Genomic DNA, 24,948 nt, shown 5'->3' on the forward strand with positions numbered 1-24,948 from the left:
TGATTTGGAAGTTCATATTCATTAATTACATTTTATGTTTTATGTAGCTGACACTTGTAACAAAGTCAAATTCCAGGAAGTGGCAAAAAATCCTTTCAGTCAGGCTTCTCTTTGAACCTAGGCATGCTATATCCACCACTAAGTGGGTCACTGACAAATGTTCAACCTGTAAGTATGTGGCCTATGAGAAAATGAGAACTGGAAAGCACTATGCTACTCACTTTAATAGGGGGAAACTGTTCCATTTATGTTTTAAGTTTGAGCTCTGTAAATATCACTTGACCACCATGTATGACGATGATGCAAATTAAAGAGTAATTTATTAGATAATGTGAAGTTAGTTTTTGGCATTATAGTCAATATACAGAATGGATTTTGAGAGAAGGGCAAAAAGTAATTTCAAACAACTCAATTCTAATCAGTCTTTGAAAGGACTACTCAAGACACTGAGTGGAGATCCATGTGCACACTAGAAAAGTGTAGACAAAGTAATTTAACGTTCAATAAGAAGCAAGTAAAGAACACAGTGATCCAGTATTTAGGAAAGAAAAGTAGACAGACTTCACAGTCAGCAAAAGACCAAAAAAAAGTTTAAAGTAGGAAGTGGGATATAAACCAAGTAGGAAGGTATAGCCATGGTCACAGTGCTCCTGAATTTACTACTGTGCCTTGAAAAACGTCACCTTTTTTTTTTTGCTTTAAAAACGCACAGGCTCTAATTCACAATACTTATCAGAGAAGTAATCACCAATAAACTAGTTCTATCCTGCCCAAGTTGTTTCGCAAGTGTTTACTTGTTTACTATACACAAAGCCTATTTAAGTACTGCATACAGCTGTAAAAGCCCAAAGAAAATCCTCTGCTATATAACATTCAGAGACTGTCCCAAATGAATGCTATCCACAGAGGAAATGGTCATACAATGTAGATGTGATAGAAGTGATGCCTGTTGTTCATTCTTAATGTTTTCCTTCTAAAAGTAGCAGCAATATTCCTTAAAGCAGAATAGAGCCCTTTTAATAATTGGTAAAACAATAACATTTTCCTCCTTCTGACAACAAAAATGTTCAACTTTCTGAATAGGAATAATCTTATTCTAGAACTCTAGTTATGTGAAAGGATGTCTTGGTTATTTCCAGCAACTGCTTTAAGATTTTTAAGGAGACAGATTATAGACATATCACAGCAAAGTTCTGTTGCAAGAACTGAATTCTAGACGTGAAAATAATGATGAAGACTTAGGTTGGACTACTGGAGATGCGACACAAGTGAAGAAATGACAAAACGATCAGGAAACTTAACTGGTTGTCTAGCAAAATCCAAGCCAAGTCTAATTATTCCTTAAGGTAACTCTGAAGGATCATGGGCTTAAAAACATTTCTACACTGAACTGTACATTTCCATGAGGCACAGCTACTTACACCAGCTAAAAGAGGTTACTGCTGAATTACTGCATGCTCAAAAGCAATTACAAGCCAGCTCACTTCACTTGATCACCATTAATTACTTATGCAAAGCTCTTTCATGAACTTGGGGAGGCATAGCAGATCTAGAGACAAGGCAATTTTTGCTATTGCTCTGTTACTATCTGAATTATTCATAATGGAGAGGTAAGAGAGTTGGTGACATGAAAGAAAGAAAAAGAAGTCCTGAAGCTGTCTGAACACTGATGCATCTTACTACCTAGAAAAGTCCTCTGCTGGAGAAGCGTTTGTGCATGAAACACTTGGTTGCATAAAACAGCCTAGGTGTCCTGAGGCATTCCCCAGTTCAGTGTTGGGAGACTAGTTAGTGAGACCTGTCATATAAGAATAGCGATTGTTCTAGACAGGACAATTCATAGGGCATTATCAAGTAAGAGTACGGAGCAACAGGTCACCTATTTTCCTGCTGGTTGGTGTAGTCTAAAGGTTTCACTTGAAGGCCACTTTCACAGTAAATACAGGTCATCTCGTTTTGAAGGGGGAACCTGACATCACTTGTTTCTTGCAGTGTCTGCTGCCATCCATCAGTTGCATACACACCCCCCTCTACTTTGTTATCAATTTAGAGATCATATATTCTGATTATTAAGATAAGGCACAATTCTTTTACTAGATTTAAATGAAGTGTTTGCACTCTAACAGCTGGTGGTATCTCCCTTCTACCATCTGTCTACTGACAGACAGTTTTAAAGGCTGGACGGCTAGCAGTGACTGCCTGTCCAAGGCAGCAATTTATGCCTCAACTGGACTGAGGGCAGCACCTGTAAATAGTAATGAACAGTTAGGCAAGTGAAGGATAACATGACAAAGGTTTTACTCTTCCTAGATAATCTATACATAATTACCACCTCTTAGCAGTTTGCAAGTAATTTTTACTGTGTCTTCTAAGCTTCCTGTTTCTCTGGGAAATCCAGAACTTATTTCTAAACAATAATTCAACTACACTGGAATGTAAGAAAAACTGGAAGACGGGCCAAACTAAATTATCTATCCCCACCAAGCCTGTTTTCTTCTTTCCAACAAACCTGCATTAAGATTCTACTGTTATGTTAAGGAGTTACACAAACAGCTGAACCAGACCATTTAGCCCAACCACACCAGGCCAGCAATTAAGATGTTTTACAGCCTCTCCTATCAACCTCCCTGGGAAGTGGCCTGCCTGACAACTTTTCTTGCAAGAAAAAGTACACTCACCAACCTTTATTTCCTTCCTTTTTCTTTTTGGAAGCAACTGCAACAGCCACAGACAGTTGCTTGTCTTCTAAAGCTTTAATATACCTGCCACATAACAGCTAAATTCCTCCATGCTGCACTTCCAAAAAGAAGGAGAGAAAGGACAAGAGCCTTCAGATCAGACAGCTTCCTTGAAGGCCAAGTTAAAGAGATCCTCTCCCTTTTGACTACTCTACTTGTAAACCTGGAAAATAGGTGAAATAAAGTGGGACCACAGCACATAAGAGAAAACTTCTGTAATGAGACAGATTCTGCAGGAATGTCTCTGTGTAGCTGCTCCCTTCTACAGCAGCCAAAGGATGACAGTCTATTTTATAACAGACCTTGGAGCACAAAATGGCTGCAAAATGCTTCTGTTATGTTTTCAACCTACGAGCTACCACTCAGTTTCAGGAGGAACATTCCCTGAAGTCTGTAGGCACCTCACAGTCAAGAAGAAATACTATTTCAGACACAACTACCAAAGGCAGCATCTTCAACAGCTCTTTCTACTCGGTGTTGCTGGGTTGGATGCATAGTAAGAGAGAGTTCAGTCATCAGAACTATGCAGTCCTGTTAACAAGAGTTTGCCTGAAAGTACTCAAGTGTCATTTACAATCTGTTACACCTTAAAAGAAAGGCTTGAAAGGTAGACAAGTGAGCTTTAACTTAACAGATGTTAAGTAAGCCCCTTAAAAAGGTACGTCTGAAATACTGTCAGAGCTGTATCACAGAGGAAAAGTCCCTGTGAGATTACAAATGCACAGTGAACTCAAGTGCTGCATTTTCAGTAATCTCGCAACATTTTATCACTCCTAAAAAAGAATGCATGTTGTTTTCTGCATAGCATCATGATCAGAGAGCAGCTGATTAGTATGGTAGTGTTATTTCATGACTGATTAAAGCATCTTGGTAAATTACTACATCTTCTCTAAATGTTTTTTGGGCAGAAACATGAAGTCTGACCCCAGAAATTTCTGGCCAATATCAAGCCTGCTTATCTTCTGCTCTTGAAGCCTCCTGCTGTCCAGTTGTCTACTGAGTCTGTGTTCGCATGATTCTCCTCTCTAAATAGCTACTGCTGACAAAATCCAGAGCCAATACTGTAGAACTTCATCTTTGCTTGAGAACACAGCTGGTATTTTTTTCAGCACTGCTCCATTAGTATACAATGGTATTATCACCAGATGACTAACAGGTGCTGAAAAAAACAGCGACTTCAGTACTAGAAGAGTTTCTACTGCTGCATTTCTTCCTGCAGTCAACTACTTGCATTATTTCAACATGCTCTCCCTACTCGCATGAACCAAAACACTCGCGTTTTAGGAATGCAGCAAGATGCCTTTGAAAGCTTGGCACACCTGCCACACGAGGGAGTCCTTGGCTGCTGTTTCCCATCAGAGCTATCAAATACCCAATGCAAGGGCTGAGCAAGTTACCTTTTGGAAGTAATTGTTGATTAAATTACCAGAGTACCCAGCTAATCCTGCACCTTTTCTGGAATGCTTAAACATTCCTGTAAGGTCTGCAGACCAAACAGAATCAACAATTTCAGGCAATCATTTTTTCCACAGAAAAAATAATTAGAGCCAAAACGAATACTACAATCAGCTGAGCTCTCAAACCTCTCCAGTATGTACTCAACTTCTTAAAAGGTAAGACTGAATGAATTCCTTCAAACAAACTGGTTCATTTTAAGGAGCAAGCAGAGCTAGGTTTGTAAGTTCCATCTCCCCTCCTCCACTTACTGATCTCCTTAACATGTAAAAGTAATGTAAGAGAAGTAGCATTGATAGCACTCAATTAGTGGGGCTAATTCTTAGAAAACAAAGAACCCAAATCTATTATTAAAATTATCATCCTGATACACATATAAAAAGCAAAAAAAAACAACGCAGAACACCACTTACATTTGGTTAATAATACATCTGAAAACTAATACATACCACTAAGCTATAAAACTAGCTTCATGCTCCAGTACAAAAATTTACCACAAGCATATGATAATTGTACTCCGGAAAATTAAAAATCTCAATAGCAAATAATACATATTCATGCATTTACCTTCCACAGAGGGCAATAAAAAAAAATTTAAGATAAGCAGGCATTTTTAAAAAAAATAGGATTTTTCTACAATATAGTCATTGATTTCAGTATAGTGACATTTCAGGCTATTTCAACTTCTGCAAAAAAGATCTTCTTGCAAAATAATGAATTAAAGGAATATAACCAGCAAGAACTACAATATCACACAGAAGAAATGCTAAAAAAAGCCTATCTTCCAAAAAAACCTACATACTATTTACATCAATGTATGACAGTGAATAACATACTTCTGAGGTTAAGTCATAAAGTCTAGGGGCTGAAACTCAATCTCTGTAAGTCTACAGAAAAAAACCCATAAGACTTCTAGCAGGCTGGGGACTCTGTTTTTTTATAATTTAATTTCAGCTATGTATGCTGCCTTCAGTGCTTTACTCCTTGAAGATCTGTCAGTCAGTCCTTGATTGAAATGGAATAGTCCATTTTCTAGTGAACATTAATACATTTTCTGCCACCAGACATGCAAGTGGTTCATTTTATAAACGCTATTTTCAAAAACTAAGCGTAACTTTGTTTAAAGCTGTGAATTTCTGTCTCTGTGTATGAAGTTAATTGGTGAAGATCCACTAAAGTACCATAAGACCAAGTCAGCCTCATATCTTTGTAAACAGGACCAAGTCAAGTTCACAGCAACTTGACATTAGGCTTTATTCTGCCTTTCATCACTCCTAAAGTTGCAAACACTGGTGGAATTATATACAAAGGCTCTCATTTGAATTCATCTCATGGACCCATATAATTTTTCATAACTCTCCTAGAATTTGAGTGGACATGTGTTCCCTGATCAGCACACAAAAGCAGAAATGGCACTGCATAAGAGACAGCATTATGTTAAGACCAATTTAAAACTGCAAGTAGTCACAGCCTATGATGTCCTGAAGGCAAGCCAGTGCAGCCATGGGAAAGATCAACAGCACTTCTGGCCTGTAGTCCAACTTCAGGAGCATGAGAAGTTTGATAAAGAGTTTCAGATATAGGATGAAGGAACACTTGAAGCTTTTATTTGTCTGGATTTGCAATTCAAGATACTTGAATGCTCTGCAATATGTTAGGGTGACCCTCCTGAGAGACAAGCCCACAGAGCACTCATGTGCCAAGACAGGGGGATTGTTCAGCTGGTACCAGCTCTTTTTCAACAAAGTTACTGCATCTTCATAAATCACCATTGTCAACTGTGTCTGATTTAAGCCACCGAGATTACCACTTTCTTATTTTGACACTGATTAAGGGTAGAAGCACACAGCCAGACATGCAATTCACTTAACTGCAGAACTGCACCTAAAACTACCTCCATAGCTAAGGTCTCTCTAACAAGAAGGGCTAAAAGAATAGCACAGAAAACCATCAGTGTTGCTTTTTTCTCATTTACTTTTATCATAAGTTACTGTTCAAGTTCCACAGTTCTTTGAAGTTTGCATTTAGGCTTAAACTGCATTTTAAAAGCAGCTTAAGCAAAATGAGGGAAACCACATGAGCCACTGAGCAATTTCCAATTTGACTGCAGTTTGCTCATAGTTCCAGTAGATGGATTCTATTTACTGAACACTCATAACTCATACACCACTGAGCTAGCAAGCTAAGCAGCTTGCAAGGAAACACCTGTAAACCATGATCACTACTAGATTTGATACTTGGATGCCTCTTTCTCCCAAACCCAGTTTCTCAACTATTGCTCTCAATCTGCAAAAACAGAAGCTGAAGACTGAACGAAAAGCATCAAACACTGATCAAAGTACTTGACAGTTTCTCCTCCCATACAGTAAGAAGATTACGTCTGTAATTAAACAGCTATTAACACGGCTGTAAGTTATCTTAAAAATCAGATCTTTTTCAGGAAGAGAAACTGCAGTTTCATCTCAGCCACGTTCAACTGTACTGTATCCTCTTATTAACTTAGTGCCACCCTCTTGCCTTACATCTTGCATGCTTCTCCACATGTGAGGAACATCATCTGCTGCTTCATCAACATAAGCTTGTTGATGCCATACAAAAGTGAGGGTGCAGCTCTGGTTCTTCTCCACAGCACGCAGAAAAAGTCAAGGATAGGGGGTATTGTGGATGCTAAGATTTACATGAACTGATCAAAGACATTCAGTAAGCCAGAAGAGATTAACAGAGGGTTACTAACAGATACACCATGTCCAAACAGGAAATCTCAATGCCAAATAACACATCTGGAAGAAGGGACAGCATGGGAAGGTGTATGCTTTCGCACAAGCAAAAGTAACAGGGCATTTGCTTATGGACACTATAGGAGGTTGTCATATTACAAGTAGAAGCTCCTTCTATGCTAAGGCGAAAGTGTACCACGAAAATTGCTATATCAGTTACTTTTTTGAAAGCTGGCTTTACCCTTTAATTTTTACCTCAATTAGTAGTAACATGTTCTATGCAGCTGAGAAGTTTTGTCTTTCGCAGTCAATTTGCTCCTTGCCAGGAATACAGCTAGCAGTGTTAAATATTCTGTCATTTTGTACCACCTAGTCACCTTAAATAATAAGCAGGTGGATAAAGCATCTTGTTCTACCGCTGGGGTGTTTAGAAGCATGCAGTAATTTGTGCATCCAAGTAAAAAACTAGCATGACACTTGAACATAAATTCTTTTCCCAGACTTCACATTAACACATACTACTGTTGGGGTTTGGTTTTGTTTTTCTTTCAGACTCTATCTGCTACTTAATCTGAGAGTTTTGAAAGACAACCTGAAATGTGCTGCAATGAAAAGTTTGAAAACTATTTCCCCCCCCAAGGCACATTTCGCAAAAGTTAACTTGCAGTGTTGCTTTCAATCATGTGGCTTTTTTTCTGGTCTTTACTGATGACTGGAAAACAGTAACAAAATGATAAATCCTTGTCAAAAGAAATTCTTTCCATACCTTAAGTGTTAACTGTCAACTCAAAAAATACGTCCTTGCAAGTATGGCAAAGGGGACAGGTCTTTCAGTTTTAATAGCTGTGATTAACAAACAAGAACAACTACTAATCTGCAATACCAAGTAGTAGAAAACAAGATATTTCTCACTGTAGATGGTAAATACACACAGGAGAAGGACATGCCGAGAAAAGCTGACATTTTCATTACTTGAAACCGAAATATGTCTCCACAAAGTAATTCTTATAGGAACACAGCAAAATTCCTCTGGAAGGAAGCTTTTTTAATTTAAAAAAAAGTGTGGTGGTGGGGAATAATCAATGCATCTTGCTACAGATGCAAGAACTTCATAACCATTGTGCAGCAGCATTAGGCTTCAAATGCATTTCAAAAAGGGCTGTGGCTTAACCTGCATAAAGCATTAGGTACCAGAAAGACCAAGAGAAAAAAAAGCAACTTTTACCTTCAATAGCTCCAGAAACTCAGAAGACAGGAAAGAATTCAGACTACAAGTATCCTTCTGTTTTAGTCAATTCTACCAAATGCCTCAAATAAGAAAAGGTAAAAACAAAGTAACTGAAACAACTGGTCAATAGTGTGGAAAGCTTGAAGATAACATAGCTATGCCTTTGATAACTGGGAGTTGATAGATTTACAAAAATTCTTAAAGGAATCATAAAGTGAAATACAGGATCTGAGCTGTATTTGTCAGTTATTTTCCCTTTTCATGTGGATTAAAGTATTATGTCACTAAAACTAGAGGCTTGCACATTTTTCTTCTGTTGCCTTCTACAACTTTCTACCTACTCATGCTTGGCATACCATGCCAAAAAAAATTTAAAAATCCATAGGAAATGACAAAAAATCCATAGAAAGTAGTATAATAAGTCCTTTTCTGCAGCTGTGCAAAGAAACATGATGTCAGCCTGGCAAATCTGTATTGTAAGAACTGCCAGTTGAAGTGTACCATGATGAAAGAAAATAAAATGTAGAAATAAAGTGCTTTCATACAGCAAGGTAAGTATAAATACATGAAGCTAAAGAAAGTTCCTTGCACATATTTAAAGTCTTGCTTCTATAATGCAATATACTAGCTGCTTCAATATATAATGGACCAACCATGAACCAGTTAGGACCATCTGCAGCTTAAAGTCTTATTAGTTACCACTTTGCTTGTGGTGGCTGAAAGGAAGTACCCACTTTCTGCAGGGATACCCAGGTGCTTATAATCCACATGACATCCTTGGCTTCAGGGTGTGCAGGTCAGTAACACTGCTACCCAAACTGAGGTAGACTTCACTGAAACACACCTTGATTCTTATAAATACATTGCACTAATCTCACAGCACAGTTACCCTGAAAGGCAGTGATGCATACAAAAACCTTCAGATCACTCAAGGTCTTTTAACACATGCTAGTTTCCACTAGAATTAACATTTATTCAAACAGCTTGCCTCGAATCACTAGGACATAACAGTAATATATACCTACAAGCACCTATGAAAGAGTAAGCAGTGGTAAGATACACCAAACAGGCAGCCTGGGGACTCCCAAGGTGAAAGCAAAGAGCACTACCTCTGCTAAAAGCACACAAGATATCCCACATCACTGGAGGACCAGTGCAAATTTGCAAGACCCAACACTTTCATGGGCTTCTTGTAAGTTACTGCAATCACTGACAAGAGTGAATTTTAATTTGTCTGCAGAAGATTGCAAGAGAATGCATATTGCATTAATCCCCATCAAAAAACACAGCACTTTCTGAAAAGCAGTGATTTAATGATGTTCTGATTCACTACATTCAGAGATGCCCCTAATCATATTTAGCCTTATAAAAAGAGTTCCAGTTTTAAAACATTAAGTCCTTGCTTATGCTGTATATTGAGTTCAGCTCATTAATTCAGGTTAATATATGGATGAATAACCTGTTCAACCATTTTAAAAATAGCTTGTTTCCACAATGTCAGTAGTAAGAGTTGACTAACTGGGCAACTTCCTTGAATCCCTGTAACAGACTATGCAGGTTTAGTCAAACAGTTTTTTGCTACCTTTGTAAAAGCAAAGCCTATAAACTTCTGAAAGGTCAAAACACTGCTCTGCCTGCATAAGAGCAAAAAGCAAGTGCATAGAAGTGCGAAGACAATCAAGTGCTATCTTGCTTAACATAAGATGAAACAGGTTCCTTGATTTCCACTTGCTTGCATGACTCACTTCCAGGAGACATGCAAAATGCAATAAATTATGCAGTTTACTATGAAAAAGCACAGTAAATGCTGCTAAGTCCTTTTCAATAACATTAAATAGCAATATCCAGAACCAGAGAAGAGTAACTATAGGATACAATATTAACAGGCTTAAGACAAGTCTCCATTAGTAGTGCTCTGGATCCACACATAAGACTTGTTTGAAAGTGTAACTCCTTCAGGATTATTCCTGCAGTCCAGACAACAGGACAGTACTCCACCCACCAGCTAAGCAGGCCGACTCTATGCTGTTGCACTTTCTTCCAGCAAGCACACAGAAGTTCAAAATTACTTTTACCTCTGTGCTACAACACACCAAGTCCCTAGGCCACATCAGAGACTGCATTGTAACAGCTGCAGGGTTCAAAACATGGACTATCTTGAAAATTAAAAATCTGATGTTAAGAACAACTCTCCCCTTCACACCCACCCCTAGAAAATCTATGTCTCAAAGTCTTACGCAAGTTGCTCCAAAGAAGCGATCAAACAGTCACGATACAGAAATACAAATTTGCCTGCAATCCCATTGGGTTTTTATTCTTGATTTCACATTTTAGTCAAGGTATGCAGAAGTCATCCTGCTGGCAAGATGCAGTTTGCCAGGCAATACTTTTTGTCCACATCCCTGCCCAAATCAGAAATCATCAGGCTGCCAGAACTCATTCCTTATCTCAGCACACCATTAAGGAGCAGCTAGCAAGAACCCCTGCCTCTCACAGACTCAGCACACAATGAAAGAGCATCCAGCTTCAGCTAGCTCCTGCTTTAGCTGCCAAACTACTCTCCCACCACGAGTGCACTCAAAACCTTGCAGAAACATCTGACAGATTAGAGTGGTACAGGACTGCAAACATCATGCACAGAGTAAAGGCTGAGAAGGAGAAACAGCTGGGGAATTTCACAAAAATAGCAAACCTCTTTTGGAGAGTGACAAAGTTGTAGTTGTTCAGTCATATGGTCCTCCCTGTATCAGGCACTTGTGCTATATAAGCAAATACCTGGAATTTCAGCTACTCACTGCCCTACCATCCTCAAAATTTTCATTTTTTGTCATGGGAATATTTAAAACTTTCTACACTGTAGATAAATAGTCACTTTGCAGACTAAACCACTCCACAGATATGCCATACTATTTGTCTCCTCTTGCTTCCTCTGGGACACGAAGAAAGGAGAACAACTTGCCTAGTCTGTTTCCTACCTCATCTCCACATACAATACTTCAAGGCAGCAACAAGTCTAGAGCCTCAGCTTAAGGCGTAAGTATATGACCATACTTTCTTCCCATATTCCTGTAAGGTTAGTTTAGATGCCCTAGAATTAGTCTTACATTCAGGCAAGTGAAAAACTTAGGGTTGAAGAGTAAGCTAACACTGTTCAAAGCAACAGTGGTAAGAGACTTGAAAGAAACTGCCAGCCTAGGCTCAACTGAACAATGAGATCACTCTGAAACTTAGAAGTTCACATGCAGAAAAAGTCAGGAGCTTTGCAGTAGCACTGACAAGGGATAAGGTTCTCAACAGTCCTGCTCTTGCCAGACATTAACATGGGCTAGCAGTTTTTGCATTGGTATGATGGAAGTAGAGAAAACTAGAGGTGTACGAGTTTCACATGTTCTAGATTCAAGCAGCCAGACAACACACTTTCTACTGCTTCCACTGAGGACACACTGTCTTTCCCTTGATTACTAGAAGATTGTTGTAGAAGTCGCAGCAAGCATAAGAGCCATCACTAATACATGTGTTTCACCCATGCTCTGCTGAGACACAGCATCTACCCCACAGGAAGAAAGCACCTACCCCTTCTCCATCTCACAGCCTCAGTTGTTTGAGCAGACTACAATTCAGCATTGTCACCAGGTGTTTCCTCAGGCTCCGCACCAGAGGAGAGTACTGTATAACCAAGGATCTGACAGCAGAGTCGCTCCTAACACTGCACTGACTGTATGCATATACATTGCATACACTAAATTATGACCATGTTACTAGAATGATTACTGCTGTTAACAACATAAGCTCAACTCTGATGACATCATGTCCAACTCCATACATGTTTTTTATTTTCTTCTGTGACCAACCCAGAATCCTTTGCATTTACTACCATGGTTCTTCAATGAAAACAGAGAACATGCATGAGAAAGTTCAGTATTAACAACTAAAAACTATTTCTGTACAAACATTAATTGCAAACATACTGACTACAGCTGCATCAACAATTTTCTGGAAATGTTAAACTTCTAGGCAATTTTTTTAGAACTGTAGTTATAGATACCTGAGGAGTTGTGTGCTGCATTTTGCATCTGCACTATGTGCAAGACAGTCATGGGACAATACTTCAAGTATCTGAGAAATTAGTATCTGCAGAGGGCAAGATGAAATATCCACAGTTAAACAAGATAGATACGCCTGTTTCCATAAGACTAAAGTTGACAGGACAGGAGGAGAAAGAAATGCGACCCCTCCTCTACATGCCTGTCCATCACACTGTACTATTTCTAGATTGTAAAAGTCTACGAATTTAAGGGTCACACAATAAAACCTGAAGAATTTTACTCCAAGAGCCTATAATATTGACCATAAAGAAACTCCACCACAATGTGACAGATTGTTACCAGCCACAGGGCAAATGGGAACACAGATTTTTGGAAAAAGGTGTGCAAAAGGATCAGGCTTTCAACTAACATGTAAGCTTCACAGAAAGGCAGTTGGATCAAGTTTGAAAAACAGGCCCATATAACAGTGATCAACAATAATGATCTGAAATAGACTTTCTCTTTGTCTTCAGGTTTAGAAGGCAGAAGTCTGACAGCAGGAAGCGATGCAAAAAGAAACCTTCAAGTGGGGAGCACCTGGCTCCTTGTACTAAATGGAACAGTCTATTACCAGGGCTTCACAGCTACACAAGTCTATAAATGTGAAATACTGTTCCAGGCTACATCTCTAAACACATCCTACCTCCTTTTCTAGTAGTACAAGCAGGCATGCTAAACCGCAATCAGTCTACATATATGCATTATTACTAGTTCAAACACACCCGTGTCAAAAAGATAAGAAAAACTGACCTATCAACAAAAAGGTTCTCTTTTAGAGAATATGTTGTGAATTTCATGAGCATATGATTATTATAATAGGAGAAGAGTGCAGGAGCTTTGAAGCTAAGCAAACTAAGAAATTCTTCCTAATTTATGACATCTGATTTCAGCTGCTCTCTGAAATGGAAGTCTGAATCCACAAAGTTTCAGTTTAGCTAACAACTCCACAAGCACTCCTGGGCAAACGATAAAGAAAAAGGCCTGAAATCATGGATTTCACAAATTCCATGACTTAAGACTAAGCATGTATCTTCCATGTGAATTTGCACTAAAGACAGCAAGCATTAAAAAGAAGTGCAGTCTTCTGTTTTGTAAGGACATCATATTCATTGTAATTTTTACCTATATTCAAGTTTCAGAGAAGTAGGTCTAGAAAATGCAGTTTGCCATACTAACGAAAGTGTTCATTTTTAAGCAGTAGTTACTACTGTCCCTTGCATTTTGTGAACAGCTGCTAATTCCATCTGTCTTGCACACGCAGAAAGCTTGTGCTTTTAAGTGCTTGAACAGGGGCAGTTCGATGATTAGACTTCATCCCATACATGTAAAGTATTTTTAGCTTAATTTTTATAATTACACACACTTAACATTAGATTAAGTAAAATGTTATCTGCTGCTTTTAAATATGTAAAAGCACTTAAGAAGCTAAATTAAACAGCTATCTAGAGCAGCTGCTAAGAAGTCAGTTATGATGCTTTGTTGAGACCGAGATCTCACACCTATTGTACAATTATATGTACAATTATGTTCATGTGGTAGTTTTGTACCTGGTACATACATACATCTGCATTAGTCAAAAGCATATAAGAGTTAGTATAGATTCCAAAATATCTGGGCACAATGACTCATTCCAGACAGATTTTCTGGTTAGCAAGTGAAGATAAGTGACATTCAAGCCCCACTTCTCAGATGCTGCTCTCACTGATGGGATTCTCACATGAAGAGACTCTTGTTCAGCAGCCTTTAAAATCTTCATTAGTATCAAGGTTTAATTTCTCTACCTTCAGTGAAACAATACAACAACAATCAGCTATTTTAATTCTTGCTGAGAACACTTTCAGTGTTTTTCCATTAGCTGAGCAAATAAACTTTGCTTCAGCTACCAGTGTTGCCCCCAACAGCAAGTTGTGCCCATGAACCGCATGCCTGGAGATAACCAGCAGGAACCTTCTGCAATTCACCTTTCGGTTCCCTACCTCGCTCACAACTAAACCCTTAGATAAAAACCAACAACAGACAAAAAGTTTGTTGACAGTACAGTGCAAGGAACTATAACCATTGGTTGAAACAATTAAGACATTTTAACAAATTCCACTCCATGGAAAAAGCATTACTGAAACTACTAGAACAGCCCTTTAGAAACAGGGCTTCAGACTGCTCACATGAAATTAAGAACTCCAGAGTGCCTCCCTTCCCTCCAATAGGCTTTCTAGAGGCAGGGAAGCCCTAAAGCTCAATTCATCTCAACCCTAACGTGTGCAGACAGCTTCAAGGAACTAGGGCACTGATATAATGCAGTCTTAAATGCACTCCAGCATTACAGATGTAACCGCAGACTGAATATTAAATAATAGCATGGGAGATAATTTGGTTCAAATCCACAGGATACTCTCACAAGTATGCGGGTCAAGATGACAGTAGCTATCCTTGATCCCTCTGAATTTCAACATGTGGCATTGGTGACCCAGTATGTAGCAGGCTTCTTCATGTCTTAAAACGTAGTAGTGGATCACATCAGTAGGGTATTGTCTGGGATTTTGACACTGCCTGCTAATATGGCCAGATAGGTTAGAATTTCTTGTTTTCTTCATCAAATAATGTTTCGCTGCTGAGAAATGGTTCACCTGCATGTTTCGTTTCATTCACCCATGCAGGTATTACCAGATCTTTTCGCATTTCTATACTGGAGCTGTCTCATCTGCTTGGCAAACAGCTCTTGGTTCCAGCATGTCATAAATGAAGTTTCACCTCATGAAGCAGGTGAAGAGAGCCAGGGTCTCTCTGTAGAGCAGTAGCAGCCAGAGAATGCATCCAATACTGATATGGACCAATCTGAGTTAGACAGTCAAAGGCTGACCAAAGCTTTACCCCTTATCAATTCTCATTTGCAGTTTAGCCTGTATGAAAACATATTTCCATTTCTATGCTCCCCTAAACTTCTCATCAATTAGAGGTATTCACCAAGTATCTAGTACTCATAACAGTTCATTTAAGATGAAAAAAAATTACTGTTTTAACACAGGAATTAAACCAATATAATTCTGAAATTCATGCCAAATCTCTTCCTTCACAGACACCTTGTAACAATCTCTGTTCTGAATTGTAGAAAGAAAAGGAAAATTTGCTTTTCAAGAACTCTATAGAAAGCTTGAAAATCAGTAAGAACAGGACTGGAGCTAGAGCATTCTCTCCCCACCATCCACAAACACAAGGTAATCTTCCTCCAGGCTACTCAAAATCAGAAGTATTGCTCCCAATGCAGTTATAAAGGTCAGACACCACATTTCTCAAGCTCAGTTATACTAAAACCTTTTGGAACAAGAGTAATGAAATGTTTTTGCTGGCAGGTGAAAGTATGCCTCAAAGCTGAGGCGCTGTTCTCTGATAAAGGAGAAACACCAACTATATCTCCAATAGTTCCAACCCTGGCATTCTCATCTACTAAGAATGTAACTGAAATTCAGAACCCTTCTTAGGCATCACTTTATGCTCTACAGAAGACATCACACCTTCAAACAAGAGGTCTGCAATTAAGTCTTGCTCCATTCCATTCCCAGGCAAGGAGTCTTTTGACACTAAGTAGCAGTAATTTGAGCTTCTGGCATACAAAATATCAAAAACATCATTTAAGGATGTGGGCAATTTGCATATCCATCTTTAAGACCTTGAGGCTCACTTCTGTGTGCCTGCAGCAGCCTCTTAATTGGAAGAACCATGTAATCCTCAAGCAACTTTAATAAGGAATGCTAAATATGTGAACTCAGATCTGCAAGACAAACACTCTGAATAGTCATCCCACTAACTGACCAAGTACCAGTTATATCTTTCTTGACCTTTTGTTCCAGGAGTGGAAACAGCTAAGTGAAGGAGTTTTTGCTTCAAAGCACTGAAGTCACTACCTATAGAGAAGACAGGCTTGTTTCCTGCATCAACCAGCCTTCAGCTGAAGACAAGGTGTGGCATCAGCCCAGTCTAGTTTCTTTGGCATCCCCAAGCACATTCAGTGTTCTTTAGTGAAGAGCAGAGATTGCTTTGAGGGTTGGTCAGCCCAGAAGGACTAAAAGCAGTAGTTTCAGTAGCCAAGGCTAGCATACTGAAGCAGGGTGCTTCACAGATTTAACTATTCCACTACCTAATGTCTTAAGAGCAAGCCACCTGCTATGGGAAGAAGTGGTGGTCATTCAGATCCAAAGGGGAGGCAAAGCAATCTCCATTCAAAGGCACAGAAGTCAGCCAGAGACTATTAAATAAGAAGGAAGCCAAAGGATCAGTGTTGAGCTTTAAGCAGCCTCTTAGCTTGACTCATTTTGTGCCACTAGATGGTGCCTACCTCAGGGAGGGTAAGTGGTCAGCAATCACTAACTGAAATGAGCAACAGCCATGAAGCATGGCCTAGTGAATTCACAAAGACAGAGGTACATGTTCTGGCAGTCGTCTTTTAAAAGTCATACTCTTCAGGCAGGATTCCCCTGTTTAGGGGGAATTTGTTTTCAAATTAATGAATTGTGTGTAGAATAGTCAGTAGAAAAGATCAAGCCTTAGAAAAATCCCATTCTTGCAGCCTTAGAAGGACAGCATCACCTCTCTAGGCCTGAGTATGGACATTTCCCCTTCTCTTTAGTTTCCCCTTTGTAAGGTACATGAAGTCAAGCATAAAGTTGACTGATACTGTACAGAGTTGAACTGCAGGAAGACCAAGAAGTAGGGCTTTAGAGGACAATAGCTAAGACTTATAATCAAAAGTGACCAATGCCAAAAACATCCCGTTATATGTAAGAGATTATTCTCACACCACGCACAAGTAAAAAGCTTAGACACAGTCACAAATGCTGTCTCCAGCATGCAGTGAATGATGACAGAAAAAAGCATCCTCAAAAAAGATGGTGATTATTCACTGTCGTATCAGTATTTTCACTAACTGTGTATTAGCAGAATGCAGGTATGAGCACTGGCAATTAAACTACTTTGTATTATTCAAAAAACGTACAGGCTTGGGCTAAAATCAGTCTCACTGTGCAGCAGACTACCTGCTTAAATTTAGAAGAGATCCCTAACTTAGCTCAATCTGCTCACCCTCAGCAGGTGCAGATGTAGCTGAACTAAACACTTGGGAAATATTCCCCCTTCGACCTTTCTGCTGCCAGATTCTTGTTTAAGCATTGTCCTCATACCGGTGACACAGCACTGTCTGTATCAATGTTGGAAAAGGTGGCATAACTTCTTTCTGCCATGCTAGAGCAAATACGTCATCAGGACAAAAGAAGAAAGCATGTGCTGCATGCCAAAGACAAGTCCTGGGGTTGGTGCTGGAGCTGCCTGAAGGTTTTTAGGTCTTGTCCTCCACTATTCATGTACACAGTTGGAGAACACATCTCTCCAGCATACCCAAGCCATCAACAAAAACGTGTAGTATGGGCTGAAGCCACACACAATTGTCATCAACTAAAGCTTTTGTCTTCCCATTTCCCACTGTTGCTGCTAGGGGAACACTGAGTCACAAAAAAGTTTTTATTTAGTGTGAGAAAAGTGTCCATGTTCTGCCTCTACCTTTTGGTAACAGTAAAGTATTGGCTTCCATCCCTTAAACCAAAGCACAGAAAACATGCAGCCTTGAAGGGGTGTAGTTTTAAACACACAAAAGCTAACTAGCACATTCAAGAGTTGTAACCAAGAACATAAGTTAAAGATGTGTTCTTGAAAACTGGGTATTTGAGGACTCTGCAAAAAAAAAAGCCAGGAAATAAAGTACCAAAGTCAACATTTCTGAACAAAACTGAAGAAACATCGACATAAGTGGTACATCAATGTTTTTTAATTTGAGAGAGCTTAGAGTTGAAAAATGGAGATGAGACAAACTGAACTTTGCCAACCATCCTTTCATTTTTGTTTTAAAGTGCAAGCATCCATCTGGTAGTTCTTTCAAAGCTAAACAACTGGTCTAAATATATGCAACCTGTGCAGCAGCTGCTGCTGAAATAAAGTACTAACAGAATACATCACACTGCAGTTCATACTTGCCCTCTCAGACAGCACATATTGATTCAAGGGTGCATCCTAAAGAAACTGCTCAAGTGCTGCAATGCAAAAGCAGATCTACCTACAAAGCTGAATAAATGAAGTACACCCTTTTCCCAAGGTGCAAGTTTAATTACCCGCATCCCTGAAAAAGGAAGTTTTGCATCAACTAGGGCTTATGAAGTCATGACTCCGCTGGAGTCAAATAAAACCTCAAGTAAACCTTATATAGATATCTGCTTTTCCACATCTGAATCTTCCTTCCAAAGACTCTAAAGCTCAAAAGATTTAAATGCCCTGTCAGCATTTACAGCACTTATACAAACCTGGATGAAATGCCAATATAGACACTTAATTTTTGGGTGTACAATCTAGATAACGATAAACCTAAGTTCCTTCTGACTAGCAACATCAGTATTCGTTTCTTCTGCCTTTATTTCATGATCTAAGAGAATTGCAAAACACCATCTGACAGCTCACTGCTTGGAAAATGAAGAGATGCAGAAAATCCCAAAATCAACATACCTGTTATTTTGTCCCTAACAAGCTTGCAGGATTCTATTTCACCAATGCTGCCAAACAGACTCTTCAGTTCCTCTTGTGTCATGTTCTGTGGAAGGTAGTTGACTATTAAATTGGTCTTGCTGTCTTCTGTATTCCCAGAATCAACTGGTGATGAGCAGTTGTTTATGGTGGTTGAACCATGGGCTGTGTTATTGCAAGTTGGTCCATTAGACAGTTGTGTTTCCATGGCAGCAATTACCTGCTGAAAAACACAGAAAACAAGAACCATCAAAATTCATATTTCACCATCTATTAGGAGAGTCCAGACAAGAATCTAAAAGACCTGTCACTGTGCAGAAGTGGTATTGCCAGGGCCATATACTGCCTCTATATGCAAAAAAAACCCCCACCACTACAGAAGTATTTTAACTGCTAGTCAAGGCAATACTTTAAAAACTTACAGGCAAATAAAGTTGTCACTAAAATCTTCCAGGAGCTCTCTCAATGAAGTCAACACAAAGCTTAGTTTCCATCCTCCCCCATTCCCTTCACTTAGGGGCATCACAGCCTTTCTGTTATAGAAGTTACCAAGCAGAATTGGCCTGTTGCAAGCGTAATCAGTTCTATTAACTTACAACTGATAACTGAAATTATATGAAATGTAGCTTCTAAACTGATAGTATTTGGTTATTTTCAAAAAGAGGTGGGTGTTAACTGTATCCTGAGCCTATTTCTCATAAGCAATAGCAGAAAGCAAGATTAGTAATTTAAAGAGATACTTAGAGATATATGAATGTGCTGGGATGGAAAACAAACTCTTCCTTGATAACCTCTAGGTCAACCTTCTGTCTCCAGAGGTTGGAAGTCAATTTCTAAATGCTTTTATTTGATTAAACTGACAATTCCTGGTTCTCACTTCTTCCCTCCCCTGCACCCTGAAAACAGTTAAATTTGATACTTCAACTTGATTTACTTTTAGACGTCAAAATAAGGGAGTGATCACCACTCCAGGAACTACTGTGTTTCACCTCAAAGTAACTGACTGTATGATTGGCAGATACAGCAGCAATCATTTGAAGAAGTGTCAGTACTTGCCCACAAGCTACCACATGTACAAAAGGCTCTCTGCCATCTCAAGTCAGTCACTGAATGGTAAATACAGTGCATTTTTCATGGCAGCCTAATATCCAAGACTTAGGCAGCCTACATTGAGACCAACTATATAGGACAACATCCAACAGAAAATTCTATAAACTAATTCTCCAGTAATAAACATTTCAACACAGAAGCAAGGCTCATCAAGAATTTTCACTAAAAAACCCAGCAATCATTGAAATCCAACCTCATACTTAAATTTCTAGGAATTCTCACACAAAAAAGCCTCCTGTAAAATTGCAGTGTAACGTCAGAACCTCCGGAGGTTATCTGTCCTAACTGTCCTGTTCAAACCAGCATATGCAATCAATGCATACCCAAACAGCTGATTAGGTCAACTGTACTCAGGGAATGCAAATTTGCATTTTCTAAAAACATGAGAGGGGGTAAGTTGAGTGCCTTAAACTACAATTCAGATATTCCTAGGAACACATTTCTGTGTTCTGCATACAGAAGTATTTTCGAAGAGGTTACTTCAGCGTAACACAGAAAAGGGAAGATGCATCTATTAAGAACATTTACAAAAACGTGATCTAGTTTTCCTGAAGAGCTACAACTGGAACAACACTTTCTTCCCTTGTGACAAACTCCAAGGGGTAACCAGCTCCTGGCACTATAATGAAACAATTCTGCTGAAAAGATGAGAAAGTAGATGATCCCAATTAAGATAAATTACTTTTCAAAACACTAGTGTTATCTGGCAGAGCTAGTAGCCACAAATGCTGTGCTCTGACTGAGGCTCTCTAGGATTACTTTTTTTTCTCCTCATTTTCTTTTTTCTCAAATTTAGTGTTCATTGATCAAAATTAGCAGGATTCAGCAAGGACAACAAACAATCCTCACTTAATTGCACATTTATTTTCATGTTCAGGTGGCAAGAATGAGATCCTAAGCCAACATTCAAGTGAACAGCTGCAGTAGCCTGCGTGTGCTGAAATTACAGCATTCCTCAGCTATAGAACCATCTGCTCTGAATAAAGTGATACTAATATATTTTACAAATAATGCATATTCCATTGATAGGTTGAATACAACTGTTCATAAAACACAAAGCACTTCAGCAGTTACTAAATATTTTCCACCCAGAAAAATAGTTTAAGAGATAAATTTACAGTTTTCAAACAATTTCTTAGAATAAAGACTTGCAAATATACTTTTAAAATAGTAATCATAAATACACAGTATACACGTTTTTAAAGTTACTGCAATTTAGTATTCAGACCATACCAAAACCATTTTAGTACAATACTACTCTTCAATTATCCACACCAGGTATTTTGAATTAGTACTAAAATCTAATTGACATTAGAAGAAAGGCAAGCCACTGCAGTATAATTTCTACAGGAGATCACCATATTATAGAAGAAGTTGTCATGGTACGCCAGTGCGCTCTAGGCTCTCACAGAATAGGGACACAACCTACAGCCTATAATGAAACGTAGAAGACAGTTAATGTTCCAAATGGGAGATTAAAGAGTTTGGTATGGCCTCAGCACTATTAACATGTAAAAAAGTAGCCTACAGAATTTAAGAAAAATCCCACAGACCCCAGTCCAAGGCTCTGCTGCCCACGAACCACTTCTAAGCAGAGAAGCCACATCACACAGTCTGACTGCCATGTTAGTTTGGAGTTGCCGTCTGCAATATGGACACAAAAAGTACCGTATGTTAGATTAGCAAGATAATGCAACAAATCAGTTTGTACAAATTTACAGTAATTGCATTTATATTCCCAGCACGTCCATGCAGTGTGGCTTAATTGGATTTGAGGCAATTCCAATCTAATCTTTCCAAATTCAGTTCTAAAGTTATTTTTCTTACATGAAATAAGAAGCTTATTTTTAAGAAGATTTAAGATAATGCAGTCTAGTTACCCCTGCATCTACCCTAGAAACTACCTCCAGAACCACACCATGTCTAAAAGGAACTATACCACAAAACAAATTTTTAAAACTTCAAGACTGAAGGAAGAGGAAAGAAAGAAAACACAGTGAGTCAATTTTCCATTAGCACATAAGATGACCGCACACCACTGAAAACCAGCTCCCCTTACGTGCCTTTCCCAGCCCACAAAAAAATAAACAAGATGACAAACTCCTTTGCTAGAATCCAGTCTGTTCTTAAAATCCTAGGTTTTAAAAATGACGTAAATTAAAATCTTGCATAGATGGTATTCAGTATGTTTCCTTGCAATAGCTGTTTAAGAGTACCACTGGATATACAAGTGGCAGTAGAGTCATGGATTTCTCAAGTGGAACAACCAGAGCAATATATGCAAGAGAGAGTTCTTCATAAGGGTATTTTTGTCCCCAAGCACTTCGTTGTTCTTTTTTAAATAAAACATCACTGCAAACCCAGCTGGATTTGAATTGAACAGTGCTAGGAGGATACCACAAAAGCTAATGGGCCATTTGCAGATGATTACAAGTAGTCCAGATGTTAAATATAACCACAATACTGGCACAAACAGGAATACTCCTGACTGTTGCCACAGCTTGAGACTGGTGTAAATACAAGAGATCCTTCTTGCCCCTGGTTAGCAGATGAGGTAAGTCTACAGTTGATAAAAAACACCCCGATTTTGGAAGGCTGCTGCATCCAGGGTTTATAAACATGTACTTCAAAACAACTTCTCCTGTTCTAAAACAGTGTAAATTAGTCTTCATTTCAGTTTGCTACCAAAGTCCATATGGTCAGCTGACTTCATGTCTGTCTTTATTTCTAACTTAGGATGATAAGACCTTTAATCATCTCTTTTTATGCAAAATACTGAGGCTTTGGTATCAGCTGCAAGCTTGCAAGCCATTCTCTCTGGTCTCAACCCAAAAACAATCCTAACAACTGCACTTCTGAAGCTCACCATTGTATACAGGCAAGTATGTTTGATTAACTGCTTATTACACAAAGAAAAACTGAAAGTCTCAACTGACTTCTTTTAAGTCCAGACAAGCTTTATTAAGTATTAAAGTATCAGTCTACAAAATTCTCTGTCCTACAGAGACTGTAGGGATGTGCATGAGATGATATATTTGGATCTCTATGGCTCTCAACAGAACAGCATGACCTGATAGATTATTTGCTTCCTGTGAGCCCTGGGCTGAAGATGGAAAACTCCAACAGGAGAGCTTACCTGTGTGCACAGGACTTCAGTGTACTTTTCACAGTGCCCTTGAGCATCGCAGCACTTCTCAAAAAAGCAAAGAGCACCTCTCATTTGAAGTACTTCCAGTGTACATAACACATCTATCTTCACTGAAGTGTTCCACAAGATACTCACATCAATAAACATGTCCGTTCTCTTAACTACCACACTGTTATGTCTCAAAAGCCAGTTTTGCTCTACCAATTCCTTTACCATTTTTATTACTTTCAAAGCTGCACAGAATGCTCTTTTACATCTAGTTTGAAACACTAGAGTTCTTACCCTTTTACTTATGCTTCTACCTGAACTGAAAAAAAAGGGATATAGCTAATTACGCTGGAGAAAAAAAAAATTTAAAATCCTTTTCCAGCCTAAACACTGTACTTTAAGATTAAAATGGCACATTAAAATAGAATTTGAGCTGTGAATCATCTCCAAAAAAGTTTTAAAATACTGAGCTATTGAAGAATCACTAGTACCATTAAAAAAGTTAATACAGTTTTTGACTATTGGCCTCAAAGAGAGTCTTACACTTAGGATTATTAAAATAGCTCAACAATTACGGCATTCAAAACCTAAGAAATCAGTTAAGTCCAAGAAACTGGGCTCTATGCCTACTAAAGAAATGTAAGTTTGTCTTAAAATACATTCAGATTAAGAGGAGAACAGTTAAGTGAAGTTGGAAAAGGAAATCTGCTCTTTCTTTACAGGCCTGCAAGGAAGCAGAACTGAAGACAAAGCTGTTCATTTCAGCCAACTGTGAGTGGTTCTCTTTGCTAACAGAGTGCATGAGAGCCATCTACCTTTCAATAAACTTACTTTAAATTCACCAAGCACAGTTAAGATTTTAGATCCAAACACTCTTAACACTGTTGGTGGATCCCAGTTTCTAATTAGTTGCAATTCAAGTAAGTCAGGAGTAAGGTCTGCCTAGCAGAGAAGCAACTAGGTTTTTTTTTTTTTAAAGACCAAAGACATCAGGAGTTAAAAAGCCATATGGTTTACACAATTAGTTCTGGTTGCCATAGAACAGCTCCAATTATATCAACAGTAGATTTTTATATGAGAGCTTTAGAAAATAAAGCAGAGCTAGCAAGATGAAGACCAGCAAAACAATAGTCACAGTGGTCTACTAATTTTCCCTGCAAAACAGGTACTTCAGTATATAACATACTCAACTGCTTATGTTCAGCTGAAAATGGAAGCTGAGGCTGGATCCTGGCAGTGTTGAGACAGAACCAAGGTGAGGTGACAAAACAGAAAAGCCTTCAACCACTGTTACCACCTCAGGTGCATATTCCAGGGAGACACCTTTAGTGCATGACACTTCTGGCCAAAGCCTTTCTATCACCTGTTTTGATTCACACCTGTGCATGCCCATCATTGAGAAAAAATATTTCACATAGGTTCTATATACAGAATTTACTTCTCTTTATAGGCGCCACACCGAAAATCACTGCGCAGATGTCTGTCCTGGTTAAGCTACATACTTCCGAATGGTATTATTACATAAAGGCGATTACAGAAAAACCAGCACCTTGAATCTCAATGGCCAGACACCAGATGTTAAACAGATCTGCCTCCTCCAACAGTTTACCACTGTTCAGAGGCAACTGAAGGTGCACCATGAGATGCTTCCAGCCTGAAGGGTCACAGGTGATACAATGCTCTTGATAAAATCCAGAGAGATCTTAAACATGCTCCTGTAGAGTTATACAACAGAGACTTTCAGAACATGCTTTAGAATTCAGTATTTGCCCTTGCTCCTCTTGCATACAGATAGTGCAATGGAAGCACACAAAAATTATCATATGTTGCTATTTGGATAAGCAGATGTTACAGATTTTGTTTTCATAACACCACATAGCAGAACAAGCAGAACCCCCCGGCGGAGTACAATGTCCTTTAT

At 38.8% G+C, this 24,948-nt stretch overlaps 1 protein-coding gene across 13 annotated transcripts in view; it reads right to left on the reverse strand.

Moving 5' to 3' along the window:
• Window positions 1–24,948, reverse strand: part of ELAVL2 (ELAV like RNA binding protein 2) — a 103,224-nt gene that overhangs the window by 34,842 nt on the left and 43,434 nt on the right. For 6 of the 13 annotated variants that reach the window (XM_087742282.1, XM_087742289.1, XM_087742285.1 and 3 more), the window contains exons 2-3: window positions 21,445–21,535; window positions 18,764–19,004 (exon numbers count right to left, since the gene is read on the reverse strand). In XM_087742282.1, the coding sequence (XP_087598408.1) occupies window positions 18,764–19,004; window positions 21,445–21,516 (313 nt within the window). In that variant the 5' untranslated portion in view covers window positions 21,517–21,535. The remainder of the gene's footprint in view (window positions 1–18,763; window positions 19,005–21,444; window positions 21,536–24,948) is intronic. The other 7 variants (XM_087742291.1, XM_087742290.1, XM_087742292.1 and 4 more) reach the window with 2 other exon arrangements.

This window comes from Nipponia nippon, unplaced genomic scaffold (assembly GCF_047370975.1).
Source record: "Nipponia nippon isolate SJK-2023a ecotype South Korea unplaced genomic scaffold, ASM4737097v1 scaffold_8, whole genome shotgun sequence".
In the NCBI taxonomy this organism is placed as follows: domain Eukaryota; kingdom Metazoa; phylum Chordata; class Aves; order Pelecaniformes; family Threskiornithidae; genus Nipponia; species Nipponia nippon.